Raw genomic sequence first — 16,380 nt, 5'->3', positions numbered from 1 at the left:
CGTAGTGATGTCACCGATCCTCAGCTGCGGGTCTACAGATGTCCCGGGCCCCTGTGTTGACACATGATGGGGCCCGGGGTCCCGCCAGGTGCAGAGGTTGTAGACTCTCGGGGGAGCTTGTATTTGTCGTGTGCTGCGCTGTCCCATACGGGAACGCTCTGGGTGAATGTTTGGGGGTGCGCGGGGAGCGCGGCGCGGGCGATGTCTGTACTGTCCGCCTGCAGCTGTCACTGTGATCGCCGCTGATCTCAGGATTCATGTTACTGGACTGATGGTAAGAATTATATGAAGCGATTTCCCCACGGAGTCTGTTACAGGAACAAATCACATCCGGGAATAGATCGGGCCCCTACAGGATCTGATGTGGAGGCTACAGGGGCCACTGAAGTAACAAGCTCAGACTCGTGCAGTCCCATGTAAAGAAAAAGTAACTACTGTGTCATGAAAAGTTCTGCAACTCACAAATACACTTTGTGTTTTAATCCCTCCCCATTCTTGAGATCTCTGCTTGCTTTCAGTGAATGAGTACATAAAGTTTTGCTCACACAGTATCTATGTATCAGTGTAGGTAATAAGCTCTCAGCATAAATGCCAGTACATGGGAGAAATTTGTGCTGCTGTGTTTACCTCAAAGAGGATTGTCTACACTGATACGTTGTAACAAACCCTCAGCTGTGATTTAGAACTAGGTTTAATTGTTTGTTTTTTTTAATAAAAATTCCATTCACTGTCAGCAGCAGAGATATTAAATATGGTGAAGAATACAAAGTACAAATTCTATTAGAAAGTTGCAGAATGTTTAATTGATGCCGCTGTATTTACATGGAACTGCGCTGGCCCTTTAATCGTGGAGCTAGGGGGCAGTAAGCGGGCTGTACGCAGCCCCCGCCTGACATAATACTCTCCTATATTTAGTCTGGGGCTCGGCTTCTCCGCTGTATCGCTGGCGATTGTTGTGATAACTGATCGCCTTCCTGTGACGATCCCTGAGATCCAGAAATTCTCGTGTCCCCGTTGTAACGTGGTATCGATTTCCGGACAGCTGGGTGACAACTAATGTGGCCGCCATTGCAGCTCCCTCAGGGGTTGTCCCAGCTCTTCTAGACTCCTGATTGGCAAATCCTTCTTAACCCTATATCCCCCGCTATTGCTGTATAACTAGACAGATTTAACATACACAGGCGGCCGTACTGGTTGTCACCCAGCTTTCCCAGAAGCAGATAATGAAGAAGCCGCTGAACTGACACAAGACGACTGAGGACTTACATTTAATATGGATTATATTTCTATACGGAGAAGTGTAGAGCGGATATAACGCGCTGTACATGACGATTATAACACATGGGGTTATTACGCTCCGGGACAGTCGCATCACTCGCCGCCATGATGGACATACAGACGTCGCCGCTCTTCTGGATGTGATTAGGGGGTGAACACACGGTCGGCATCTGCAGCGCAGGACCCTCTAATCTGCCGTTTACTTCACCAGATCAGTCCCGACCACAGGGGGTCCTTTATTGATTGACAGATGTGAACTTAACTCTTCACTGCCTGAATATCCCCGGAACATGTCATCAATGCTCCACTAACGTGGTGTATATCATATATCACGAGATACGGGCTCCACCGGGACATAGAGATATAGACCGATCAGTCGTAGCACTTACCCCCCGTCCAGTGGTGGATTAATATGGTCCTGGGCTGCACGTGACCAGCGGACACCACTGGCGGGGGCAATATCCTGCAGTGTGGCGGGGGCATTATCCTGCAGTGTGGCGGGGGCGTTATCCTGCAGTGTGGCGGGGGCGTTATCCTGCAGTGTGGCGGGGGCGTTATCCTGCAGTGTGGCGGGGGCGTTATCCTGCAGTGTGGTGGGGGTGTTATCCTGCAGTGTGGCGGGGGTGTTATCCTGCAGTGTGGCGGGGGCTTTATTCTGCAGTGTGGCGGGGGCGTTATCCTGCAGTGTGGCGGGGGCGTTATCCTGCAGTGCGGCGGGGGCATTATCCTGCAGTGTGGCGGGGGCATTATCCTGCAGTGTGGCGGGGGCGTTATCCTGCAGTGTGGCGGGGGTGTTATCCTGCAGTGTGGCGGGGGCGTTATCCTGCAGCGTGGCGGGGGCGTTATCCTGCAGTGTGGGGGGGGGGCGTTATCCTGCTGACAGGGGGCATTATCCTGCAGCGTGGCGGGGGCGTTATCCTGCAGCGTGGCGGGGGCGCTATCCTGCAGCGTGGCGGGAGTGTTATCCTGCAGTGTGGTGGGGGCATTATCCTGCAGTGTGGCGGGGGCAATATCCTGCAGTGTGGCGGGGGCATTATCCTGCAGTGTGGCGGGGGCATTATCCTGCAGTGTGGCGGGGGCATTGTCCTGCAGTGTGGCGGGGGCATTATCCTGCAGTGTGGCGGGGGCATTATCCTGCAGTGTGGAGGGGGCATTATCTTGCAGTGTGGCGGGGCGGGGGCATTATCCTGTAGTGTGGCGGGGGGCGTTATCCTGTTATATTATACAGCAGTGACATCACCGCTCTCCAGATATATTATATTATACAGCAGTGACATCACCGCTCTCCAGATATATTATATTATACAGCAGTGACATCACCGCTCTCCAGATATCAGTTATATTATACAGCAGTGACATCACAGCTCTCCAGATATAAGATATATTATACAGCAGTGACATCACCGCTCTCCAGATATCAGTTATATTATACAGCAGTGACATCACCGCTCTCCAGATATCAGTTATATTATACAGCAGTGACATCACCGCTCTCCAGATATAAGTTATATTCTACAGCCGTGACATCACCGCTCTCCAGATATATTATATTATACAGCAGTGACATCACCGCTCTCCAGATATCAGTTATATTATACAGCAGTGACATCACCGCTCCCCAGATATCAGTTATATTATACAGCAGTGACATCACCGCTCCCCAGATATCAGTTATATTATACAGCCGTGACATCACCGCTCTCCAGATGTATTATATTATACAGCAGTGACATCACCGCTCTCCAGATATCAGTTATATTATACAGCAGTGACATCACCGCTCCCCAGATATCAGTTATATTATACAGCAGTGACATCACCGCTCTCCAGATATCAGTTATATTATACAGCAGTGACATCACCGCTCTCCAGATATAAGTTATATTCTACAGCCGTGACATCACCGCTCTCCAGATATCAGTTATATTATACAGCAGTGACATCACCACTCTCCAGATATATTATATTATACAGCAGTGACATCACCGCTCTCCAGATATCAGTTATATTATACAGCAGTGACATAACCGCTCTCCAGATATCAGTTATATTATACAGCAGTGACATCACCGCTCTCAGATATCAGTTATATTATACAGCAGTGACATCACTGCTCTCCAGATATCAGTTATATTATACAGCACTGACATCACCGCTCTCCAGATATAAGTTATATTCTACAGCCGTGACATCACCGCTCTCCAGATATATTATATTATACAGCAGTGACATCACCGCTCTCCAGATATCAGTTATATTATACAGCAGTGACATCACCGCTCTCCAGATATCAGTTATATTATACAGCAGTGACATCACCGCTCTCAGATATCAGTTATATTATACAGCAGTGACATCACCGCTCTCCAGATATCAGTTATATTATACAGCAGTGACATCACCACTCTCCAGATATATTATATTATACAGCAGTGACATCACCGCTCTCCAGATATCAGTTATATTATACAGCAGTGACATCACCGCTCTCCAGATATCAGTTATATTATACAGCAGTGACATCACCGCTCTCAGATATCAGTTATATTATACAGCAGTGACATCACCGCTCTCCAGATATCAGTTATATTATACAGCAGTGACATCACCGCTCTCCAGATATATTATACAGCAGTGACATCACAGCTCTCCAGATATCAGTTATATTATACAGCAGTGACATCACTGCTCTCCAGATATCAGTTATATTATACAGCAGTGACATCACCGCTCTCCAGATATCAGTTATATTATACAGCAGTGACCTCAGCGCCCTCCAGATATCAGTTATATTATACAACAGTGACATCACCGCTCTCCAGATATCAGTTATATTATACAGTAGTGACATCACCGCTCTCCAGATATCAGTTATATTATACAGCAGTGACATCACCGCTCCCCAGATATCAGTTATATTATACAGTAGTGACATCACCGACCCCTCCAGATATTAGTTATATTATACATCAGTGACATCACCGCTCTCCAGATATAAGTTATATTATACAGCAGTGACATCACCACTCTCCAGATATCAGTTATATTATACAGCAGTGACATCACCGCTCTCCAGATATCAGTTATATTATACAGCAGTGACATCACCACTCTCCAGATATCAGTTATATTATACAGCAGTGACATCACCGCTCTCCAGATATCAGTTATATTATACAGCAGTGACATCACCGCTCTCCATATATCAGTTATATTATACAGCAGTGACATCACCGCTCTCCAGATATCAGTTATATTATACAGCAGTGACCTCAGCGCCCTCCAGATATATTATATTATACAGCAGTGACATCACCTCTCTCCAGATATCAGTTATATTATACAGCAGTGACATCACCGCTCTCCAGATATCAGTTATATTATACAGCAGTGACATCACCACTCTCCAGATATCCGTTATATTATACAGCAGTGACATCACCGCTCTCCAGATATCAGTTATATTATACAGCAGCGACATCACCTCTCTCCAGATATCAGTTATATTATACAGCAGTGACATCACCACTCTCCAGATATCAGTTATATTATACAGAAGTGACATCACCGCTCCCCAGATATCAGTTATATTATACAGCAGCGACATCACCTCTCTCCAGATATCAGTTATATTATACAGAAGTGACATCACCGCTCCCCAGATATCAGTTATATTATACAGAAGTGACATCACCGCTCCCCAGATATCAGTTATATTATACAGCAGCGACATCACCTCTCTCCAGATATCAGTTATATTATACAGAAGTGACATCACCTCTCTCCAGATATCAGTTATATTATACAGCAGTGACATCACCACTCTCCAGATATCAGTTATATTATACAGAAGTGACATCACCGCTCCCCAGATATCAGTTATATTATACAGCAGCGACATCACCTCTCTCCAGATATCAGTTATATTATACAGCAGTGACATCACCGCTCTCCAGATATCAGTTATATTATAAAGAAGTGACATCACCGCTCCCCAGATATCAGTTATATTATACAGCAGCGACATCACCTCTCTCCAGATATCAGTTATATTATACAGCAGTGACATCACCGCTCTCCAGATATCAGTTATATTATACAGCAGTGACATCACCGCTCTCCAGATATCAGTTATATTATACAGCAGTGACATCACCTCTCTCCAGATATCAGTTATATTATACAGCAGTGACATCACCGCTCTCCAGATATAAGATATATTATACAGCAGTGACATCACCGCTCTCCAGATATCAGTTATATTATACAGCAGTGACATCACCGCTCTCCAGATATCAGTTATATTATACAGCAGTGACATCACCGCTCTCCAGATATATTATATTATACAGCAGTGACATCACCGCTCTCCAGATATCAGATATATTATACAGCAGTGACATCACCGCTCTCCAGATATCAGTTATATTATACAGCAGTGACATCACCTCTCTCCAGATATCAGTTATATTATAGAGCAGTGACATCACCGCTCTCCAGATATCAGTTATATTATACAGCAGTGACATCACCTCTCCCCAGATATCAGTTATATTATACAGCAGTGACATCACCTCTCTCCAGATATCAGTTATATTATACAGCAGTGACATCACCGCCCTCCAGATATCAGTTATATTATACAGCAGTGACCTCACCGCCCTCCAGATATTAGTTATATTATACAGCAGTGACATCACCGCTCTCCATATATAAGATATATTATACAGCAGTGACATCACCGCTCTCCAGATATATTATATTATACAGCAGTGACATCACCTCTCTCCAGATATCAGTTATATTATACAGCAGTGACATCACCGCCCTCCAGATATCAGTTATATTATACAGCAGTGACATCATCGCTCTCCAGATATCAGTTGTATTATACAGCAGTGACATCACCGCTCTCCAGATATCAGTTATATTATACAGCAGTGACATCACCGCTCTCCAGATATCAGTTATATTATACAGCAGTGACATCACCGCTCTCCAGATATTAGATATATTATACAGCAGTGACATCACCGCTCTCCAGATATCAGTTATATTATACAGCAGTGACATCACCGCTCTCCAGATATATTATATTATACAGCAGTGACATCACCGCTCTCCAGATATCAGTTATATTATACAGCAGCGACATCACCGCTCTCCAGATATTAGTTATATTATGCATCAGTGATATCACCGCTCTCCAGATATGTTATATTATACAGCAGCGACATCACCGCTCTCCAGATATAAGTTATATTGTACAGCAGTGACATCACCGCTCTCCAGATATCAGTTATTTTATACAGCAGTGACATCACCGCTCCCCAGATATCAGTTATATTATACAGCAGTGACATCACCGCTCTCCAGATATATTATACAGCAGTGACATCACCGCTCTCCAGATATCAGTTATTTTATACAGCAGTGACATCACCGCTCTCCAGATATCAGTTATATTATACAGCAGTGACATCACCGCTCTCAAGATATCAGTTATATTATACAGCAGTGACATCACCGCTCTCCAGATATAAGATATATTATACAGCAGTGACATCACCGCTCTACAGATATAAGTTATATTATACAGCAGTGACCTCACCGCTCTCCAGATATCACTTATATTATACAGCAGTGACATCACCGCTCTCCAGATATCAGTTATATTATACAGCAGTGACATCAACGCTCTCAAGATATCAGTTATATTATACAGCAGTGACATCACCGCTCTCCAGATATCAGTTATATTATACAGCAGTGACATCAACGCTCTCAAGATATCAGTTATATTATACAGCAGTGACATCACCGCTCTCCAGATATCAGTTATATTATACAGCAGTGACATCACCGCTCTCCAGATATATTATATTATACAGCAGTGACATCACCTCTCTCCAGATATCAGTTATATTATACAGCAGTGACATCACCGCCCTCCAGATATCAGTTGTATTATACAGCAGTGACATCACCGCTCTCCAGATATCAGTTATATTATACAGCAGTGACATCACCGCTCTCCAGATATCAGTTATATTATACAGCAGTGACATCACCGCTCTCCAGATATAAGATATATTATACAGCAGTGACATCACCGCTCTCCAGATATCAGTTATATTATACAGCAGTGACATCACCGCTCTCCAGATATATTATATTATACAGCAGTGACATCACCGCTCTCCAGATATCAGTTATATTATACAGCAGTGACATCACCGCTCTCCAGATATCAGTTACATTATACAGCAGTGACATCACCGCTCTCCAGATATTAGTTATATTATGCATCAGTGATATCACCGCTCTCCAGATATATTATATTATACAGCAGTGACATCACCTCTCTCCAGATATAAGTTATATTGTACAGCAGTGACATCACCGCTCTCCAGATATCAGTTATTTTATACAGCAGTGACATCACCGCTCCCCAGATATCAGTTATATTATACAGCAGTGACATCACCGCTCTCCAGATATATTATACAGCAGTGACATCACCGCTCTCCAGATATCAGTTATTTTATACAGCAGTGACATCACCGCTCTCCAGATATCAGTTATATTATACAGCAGTGACATCACCGCTCTCAAGATATCAGTTATATTATACAGCAGTGACATCACCGCTCTCCAGATATAAGATATATTATACAGCAGTGACATCACCGCTCTACAGATATAAGTTATATTATACAGCAGTGACCTCAGCGCCCTCCAGATATTAGTTATATTATGCATCAGTGATATCACCGCTCTCCAGATATGTTATATTATACAGCAGTGACATCACCGCTCTCCAGATATCAGTTATATTATACAGCAGTGACATCAACGCTCTCAAGATATCAGTTATATTATACAGCAGTGACATCACCGCTCTCCAGATATCAGTTATATTATACAGCAGCGACATCACCTCTCTCCAGATATCAGTTATATTATACAGCAGTGACATCACCGCTCTCCAGATATCAGTTATATTATACAGCAGTGACATCACCGCTCTCCAGATATCAGTTATATTATACAGCAGTGACATCACCTCTCTCCAGATATTAGTTATATTATACAGCAGTGACATCACCGCTCTCCAGATATAAGATATATTATACAGCAGTGACATCACCGCTCTCCAGATATCAGTTATATTATATAGCAGTGACATCACCGCTCTCCAGATATCAGTTATATTATACAGCAGTGACATCACCGCTCTCCAGATATATTATATTATACAGCAGTGACATCACCGCTCTCCAGATATCAGATATATTATACAGCAGTGACATCACCGTTCTCCAGATATCAGTTATATTATACAGCAGTGACATCACCTCTCTCCAGATATCAGTTATATTATACAGCAGTGACATCACCGCTCTCCAGATATCAGTTATATTATACAGCAGTGACATCACCGCTCTCCAGATATCAGTTATATTATACAGCAGTGACATCACCTCTCCCCAGATATCAGTTATATTATACAGCAGTGACATCACCTCTCTCCAGATATCAGTTATATTATACAGCAGTGACATCACCGCTCTCCAGATATCAGTTATATTATACAGCAGTGACCTCACCGCCCTCCAGATATTAGTTATATTATACAGCAGTGACATCACCGCTCTCCATATATAAGATATATTATACAGCAGTGACATCACCGCTCTCCAGATATATTATATTATACAGCAGTGACATCACCTCTCTCCAGATATCAGTTATATTATACAGCAGTGACATCACCGCCCTCCAGATATCAGTTGTATTATACAGCAGTGACATCACCGCTCTCCAGATATCAGTTATATTATACAGCAGTGACATCACCGCTCTCCAGATATATTATATTATACAGCAGTGACATCACCGCTCTCCAGATATCAGTTATATTATACAGCAGCGACATCACCGCTCTCCAGATATTAGTTATATTATGCATCAGTGATATCACCGCTCTCCATATATAAGATATATTATACAGCAGTGACATCACCGCTCTCCAGATATATTATATTATACAGCAGTGACATCACCGCTCTCCAGATATAAGATATATTATACAGCAGCGACATCACCGCTCTCCAGATATAAGTTATATTGTACAGCAGTGACATCACCGCTCTCCAGATATCAGTTATTTTATACAGCAGTGACATCACCGCTCTCCAGATATCAGTTATATTATACAGCAGTGACATCACCGCTCTCAAGATATCAGTTATATTATACAGCAGTGACATCACCGCTCTCCAGATATAAGATATATTATACAGCAGTGACATCACCGCTCTACAGATATAAGTTATATTATACAGCAGTGACCTCAGCGCCCTCCAGATATTAGTTATATTATGCATCAGTGATATCACCGCTCTCCAGATATGTTATATTATACAGCAGTGACATCACCTCTCTCCAGATATCAGTTATATTATACAGCAGTGACATCAACGCTCTCAAGATATCAGTTATATTATACAGCAGTGACATCACCGCTCTCCAGATATCAGTTATATTATACAGCAGTGACATCAACGCTCTCAAGATATCAGTTATATTATACAGCAGTGACATCACCGCTCTCCAGATATCAGTTATATTATACAGCAGTGACATCACCGCTCTCCAGATATATTATATTATACAGCAGTGACATCACCTCTCTCCAGATATCAGTTATATTATACAGCAGTGACATCACCGCCCTCCAGATATCAGTTGTATTATACAGCAGTGACATCACCGCTCTCCAGATATCAGTTATATTATACAGCAGTGACATCACCGCTCTCCAGATATCAGTTATATTATACAGCAGTGACATCACCGCTCTCCAGATATAAGATATATTATACAGCAGTGACATCACCGCTCTCCAGATATCAGTTATATTATACAGCAGTGACATCACCGCTCTCCAGATATATTATATTATACAGCAGTGACATCACCGCTCTCCAGATATCAGTTATATTATACAGCAGTGACATCACCGCTCTCCAGATATTAGTTATATTATGCATCAGTGATATCACCGCTCTCCAGATATATTATATTATACAGCAGTGACATCACCTCTCTCCAGATATAAGTTATATTGTACAGCAGTGACATCACCGCTCTCCAGATATCAGTTATTTTATACAGCAGTGACATCACCGCTCCCCAGATATCAGTTATATTATACAGCAGTGACATCACCGCTCTCCAGATATATTATACAGCAGTGACATCACCGCTCTCCAGATATCAGTTATTTTATACAGCAGTGACATCACCGCTCTCCAGATATCAGTTATATTATACAGCAGTGACATCACCGCTCTCAAGATATCAGTTATATTATACAGCAGTGACATCACCGCTCTCCAGATATAAGATATATTATACAGCAGTGACATCACCGCTCTACAGATATAAGTTATATTATACAGCAGTGACCTCAGCGCCCTCCAGATATTAGTTATATTATACAGCAGTGACATCACCGCTCTCCAGATATTAGTTATATTATACAGCAGTGATATCACCGCTCTCCAGATATGTTATATTATACAGCAGTGACATCACCGCTCTCCAGATATCAGTTATATTATACAGCAGTGACATCAACGCTCTCAAGATATTAGTTATATTATACAGCAGTGACATCACCGCTCTCCAGATATCAGTTATATTATACAGCAGTGACATCACCGCTCTCCAGATATCAGTTATATTATACAGCAGTGACATCACCGCTCTCCAGATATAAGTTATATTATACAGCAGTGACATCACCGCTCTCCAGATATCAGTTATATTATACAGCAGTGACATCATCGCTCTCCAGATATCAGTTATATTATACAGCAGTGACATCACCGCTCTCCAGATATAAGATATATTATACAGCAGTGACATCACCGCTCTCCAGATATAAGTTATATTATACAGCAGTGACATCACCGCTCTCCAGATATAAGATATATTATACAGCAGTGACATCACCGCTCTCCAGATATCAGTTATATTATGCATCAGTGATATCACCGCTCTCCAGATATATTATATTATACAGCAGTGACATCACCTCTCTCCAGATATAAGTTATATTGTACAGCAGTGACATCACCGCTCTCCAGATATCAGTTATTTTATACAGCAGTGACATCACCGCTCCCCAGATATCAGTTATATTATACAGCAGTGACATCACCGCTCTCCAGATATATTATACAGCAGTGACATCACCGCTCTCCAGATATCAGTTATTTTATACAGCAGTGACATCACCGCTCTCCAGATATCAGTTATATTATACAGCAGTGACATCACCGCTCTCAAGATATCAGTTATATTATACAGCAGTGACATCACCGCTCTCCAGATATAAGATATATTATACAGCAGTGACATCACCGCTCTACAGATATAAGTTATATTATACAGCAGTGACCTCAGCGCCCTCCAGATATCAGTTATATTATACAGCAGTGACATCACCGCTCTCAAGATATCAGTTATATTATACAGCAGTGACATCACCGCTCTCCAGATATCAGTTATATTACACAGCAGTGACATCACCGCTCTCCAGATATCAGTTATATTATACAGCAGTGACATCACCGCTCTCCAGATATAAGTTATATTATACAGCAGTGACATCACCGCTCTCCAGATATCAGTTATATTATACAGCAGTGACATCACCGCTCTCCAGATATCAGTTATATTATACAGGAGTGACATCACCGCTCTCCAGATATATTATATTATACAGCAGTGACATCACCGCTCTCCAGATATCAGTTATATTATACAGCAGTGACATCACCGCTCTCCAGATATCAGTTATATTATACAGCAGTGACATCACCGCTCTCCAGATATCAGTTATATTATACAGCAGTGACATCACCACCCTCCAGATATAAGATATATTCTACATCAGTGACATCACCGCTCTCCAGATATCAGTTATATTATACAGCAGTGACATCACCGCTCCCCAGATATCAGTTATATTATACAGCAGTGACATCACCTCTCTCCAGATATGTTATATTATACAGCAGTGACATCACCGCTCTCCAGATATCAGTTATATCATACAGCAGTGACATCACCGCTCTCCAGATATCAGTTATATTATACAGCAGTGATATCACCGCTCTCCAGATATGTTATATTATACAGCAGTGACATCACCGCTCTCCAGATATAAGTTATATTATACAGCAGTGACATCACCGCTCTCCAGATATCAGTTATATTATACAGCACTGACATCACCGCTCTCCAGATATCAGTTACATTATACAGCAGTGACATCACCGCTCTCCAGATATCAGTTATATTATACAGCAGTGACATCACCGCCCTCCAGATATCAGTTATATTATACAGCAGTGACATCATCGCTCTCCAGATATCAGTTATATTATACAGCAGTGACATCACCGCTCTCCAGATATAAGATATATTATACAGCACTGACATCACCGCTCTCCAGATATCAGTTACATTATACAGCAGTGACATCACCGCTCTCCAGATATCAGTTATATTATACAGCAGTGACATCACCGCTCTCCAGATATCAGTTACATTATACAGCAGTGACATCACCGCTCTCCAGATATCAGTTATATTATACAGCAGTGACATCACCGCTCTCCAGATATCAGTTATATTATACAGCAGTGACATCACCGCTCTCCAGATATCAGTTACATTATACAGCAGTGACATCATCGCTCTCCAGATATCAGTTATATTATACAGCAGTGACATCACCGCTCTCCAGATATAAGATATATTATACAGCAGTGACATCACCGCTCTCCAGATATATTATATTATACAGCAGTGACATCACCACTCTCCAGATATCAGTTATATTATACAGCAGTGACATCACCGCTCTCCGGATATCAGTTATATTATACAGCAGTGACATCACCGCTCTCCAGATATATTATATTATACAGCAGTGACATCACCGCTCTCCAGATATATTATATTATACAGCAGTGACATCACCGCTCTCCAGATATCAGTTATATTATACAGCAGTGACATCACCGCTCTCCAGATATATTATATTATACAGCAGTGACATCACCGCTCTCCAGATATATTATATTATACAGCAGTGACATCACCGCTCTCCAGATATATTATATTATACAGCAGTGACATCACCGCTCTCCGGATATCAGTTATATTATACAGCAGTGACATCACCGCTCTCCAGATATATTATATTATACAGCAGTGACATCACCGCTCTCCAGATATATTATATTATACAGCAGTGACATCACCGCTCTCCAGATATCAGTTATATTATACAGCAGTGACATCACCGCTCTCCAGATATATTATATTATACAGCAGTGACATCACCGCTCTCCAGATATATTATATTATACAGCAGTGACTCTCTAAATGTACATGATGAGATTTATAACGTCTTGTTTATAGACCCCCAGGTGGACACAGTACTAATCCTCGTATTTCAGGGGTCTGGGGGCTGTTTCCATTTCCTGTATCATCAGTTTGTATAATAATATAACATGGGCCTCATTCATTTCTGGCCGGCATTCCATGTGTGACCTCATCCAGAAACGTCTGCATCTCGCCCCCTCCACCGCCGCCGCCGCTCTCACGCTCTGGGATGAACAGATTTTATTTCTGCTCTCTGGACTGGGACCTCATGTAATATACGAAACCTATAAAAGAAAGGGTTAAATAATCCCAAAGATCCTGGAATACGGAAATGGGATCCGGTCAGATGAATAAGAAAGGATAACGAATAAATCATGGATTCATCCCTACTCACTGGCCTGAATTATCGTATAATGAACTATTAAGATTCTGGAGTTCTAATTCATCATCATTTTCAGGAACTGCGCTTGCTGTCAGTGAATGGGAACATTAATTGTTTACATCCAAAGACTCGAAGCTTGTTTTCAGCATTTGGGGCAGGAGAGGGTAAAGATTGGTTTTCAGAATTAAGATGTAAACAAAGATTATCCGATTCACTGACAGCAAGCAGAGTTCTCGAAAATGGTGACAAATTGAAACACGAAGGTCACAGTTATGAGAGTTAATGCCAAACTTTGACTTCTGACATTTTAAAACTGCGATTTGGCTTTTGTCGGTGGCTGTGAATGGGCCGTGGTCCTGAGCCCCCTGCAGCTCGGGCCATTAACACCTGAATCCCCAGTGCAAGTATTAGGCTGGGTTCACACATTGCGTATTTGTTGCAGATTTTGTTGCAATTTTTTTTTAGCCAAAGCCAGAAGTGGTCTCGGAAGTGATGGGAAATATAAAAGGAAGAACTTCTCCCCCTCCGGGATCCACTTCTGGCTTTGGTTACAAAAAAATACGGGCATTAAATCTGCACTAATGATGTGTGAGACGTTCAACGCAAAGAAAACGTCCAGTGTGAATCCGTCCCTAGACTGGAGACTCCTCAGCTGCTTGTTGATGGTTTCCAGGATGCAACACAAGATTCTGTCCCACATTCCAGTAATAAGAAGGTAAAAATGAGTAAAACCCCAGAGAAGGCGATGAAGCTGCGGAGGCGGCTGCCGGAGTTCACCTCGGACTATGGAGCTTCAGTTTAGGACTAGTAGCTCGGGGCTTGAAGTGGGAGCGCGGCGCCATCTTGTGGCCAGTCTTGTACTGATCGCTTTGATTGTAAATCGCTGCACTTGGTCGTGGTGTCGCTCTGCGCCGGGTTTCGGCCGCGTTCATACATGCAGCTTCATGCGTTTATATTTAGTCAAAGCCAAGAGTGAAATAAAGGAGGTGAATCTGAAGTGGAGACGACACTCCTCGTTGTTTGGCCTTCCCCGTGTTCACCTAAACAAAATACTGCATGAAACCTGTCTGTGTGCACGCAGCCTGATATTCCCTCCTCAGTATTGGTCACAGGCGTCTGGTTGTTAATTAACGTCTCTTGTTTTTCAGCCCTCGGAGTGTGAACAGTGCAGCTGTGACCTGGACGGGATCGCCCGCTGTCTGGTAGCCGACTGCGCCCCCCCACCGTGTGTGAACCCCGTGTATGAGAAGGGAGAGTGCTGCCCCCGATGTAAAGACGGTCAGTGTCATGTCACAACCTGATGTGTGGGGCGATATCATGCTGTGGAATTGCGGATTTTCTGTGTGCCTTCTGCATAAGCGCTCGTTCACACGTAACGGAATTGCTGCAGAAAATGGTGCGTATTTTGCGGCGTTTTTCTGAATGTTGGGGGATGGAGACGTCTCCTCTGAAAAACGCAGCAATTCAGTCACTTTCCACAGCAGGAATTGACATGTACAAAAAATACGCAGCGCAGGTCAATTTCTGCTCGGAATATTTTTGCAGCGTGTGGATAAGATTTGATAAATGTCGCTTTGCTGCTGCTACTGTATTGTGTGGCGGATTTTCTGTCCGGAATTCCAAACGTAAAATACGCAGCAATTCCGTTACGTGGGGACGAGCCCTATCGATTCTGTTGCAGATTTGATGCTTTGTAATCGATAGCGTGAAATCCACAGAAATCAGCATCAAAATCCAATTCAATGCAGAAATTTTCCACAACCTTAAGGTGCAGGACACAATCCCTAAAGATTCAGCGATTGATTTCACAGTTCCTGCTCTGACCCATCATCTAAACAGCGCGGCAGGGGCCAGAGCCGGGGCCCCCTGGATCTCAGGGTCTTGTTCTCAGCTGTGGAGGTCGCTGGGGTCTTCCAGGTCAGAGCTGCAGACCACCGGATCACAGGGTTACTGGAGCTCCTGTCACAGTCTGGCCGCTCTCCTCTCCAGGTGTTTTCAGCTCCCACAATCCCCCCACCAGTTCTGGGGTTCAGTCCGGTCGCTCTCCTCTCCAAGTGTTTTCAGCTCCCACAATCCCCCCACCAGTTCTGGGGTTCAGTCCGGCCGCTCTCCTCTCCAGGTGTTGTCAGCTCCCACAATCCACCCCCGTCAGTTCAGGGGTTCAGTCCACCCGCTCTCCTCTCCAAGTGTTGTCAGCTCCCAAAATCCCTCCCCCCCACCGTCAGTTCAGGGGTTCAGTACGCCCGCTCTCC

At 43.1% G+C, this 16,380-nt stretch overlaps 1 protein-coding gene across 1 annotated transcript in view; it reads left to right on the top strand.

The window, feature by feature from the left end:
- Positions 1–16,380, top strand: part of LOC142726230 (von Willebrand factor C domain-containing protein 2-like) — a 64,272-nt gene that overhangs the window by 13,184 nt on the left and 34,708 nt on the right. Inside the window, exon 2 of the mRNA XM_075848998.1 lies at positions 15,277–15,406. Coding sequence (XP_075705113.1) covers positions 15,277–15,406 — 130 coding nt within the window. The remainder of the gene's footprint in view (positions 1–15,276; positions 15,407–16,380) is intronic.

The sequence above is a fragment of the Rhinoderma darwinii genome, unplaced genomic scaffold, assembly GCF_050947455.1.
Source record: "Rhinoderma darwinii isolate aRhiDar2 unplaced genomic scaffold, aRhiDar2.hap1 Scaffold_611, whole genome shotgun sequence".
Lineage (NCBI taxonomy): Eukaryota > Metazoa > Chordata > Amphibia > Anura > Rhinodermatidae > Rhinoderma > Rhinoderma darwinii.
Note: the sequence above shows the minus strand (reverse complement) of the source record. Positions and strands in the feature narration are given on the sequence as shown.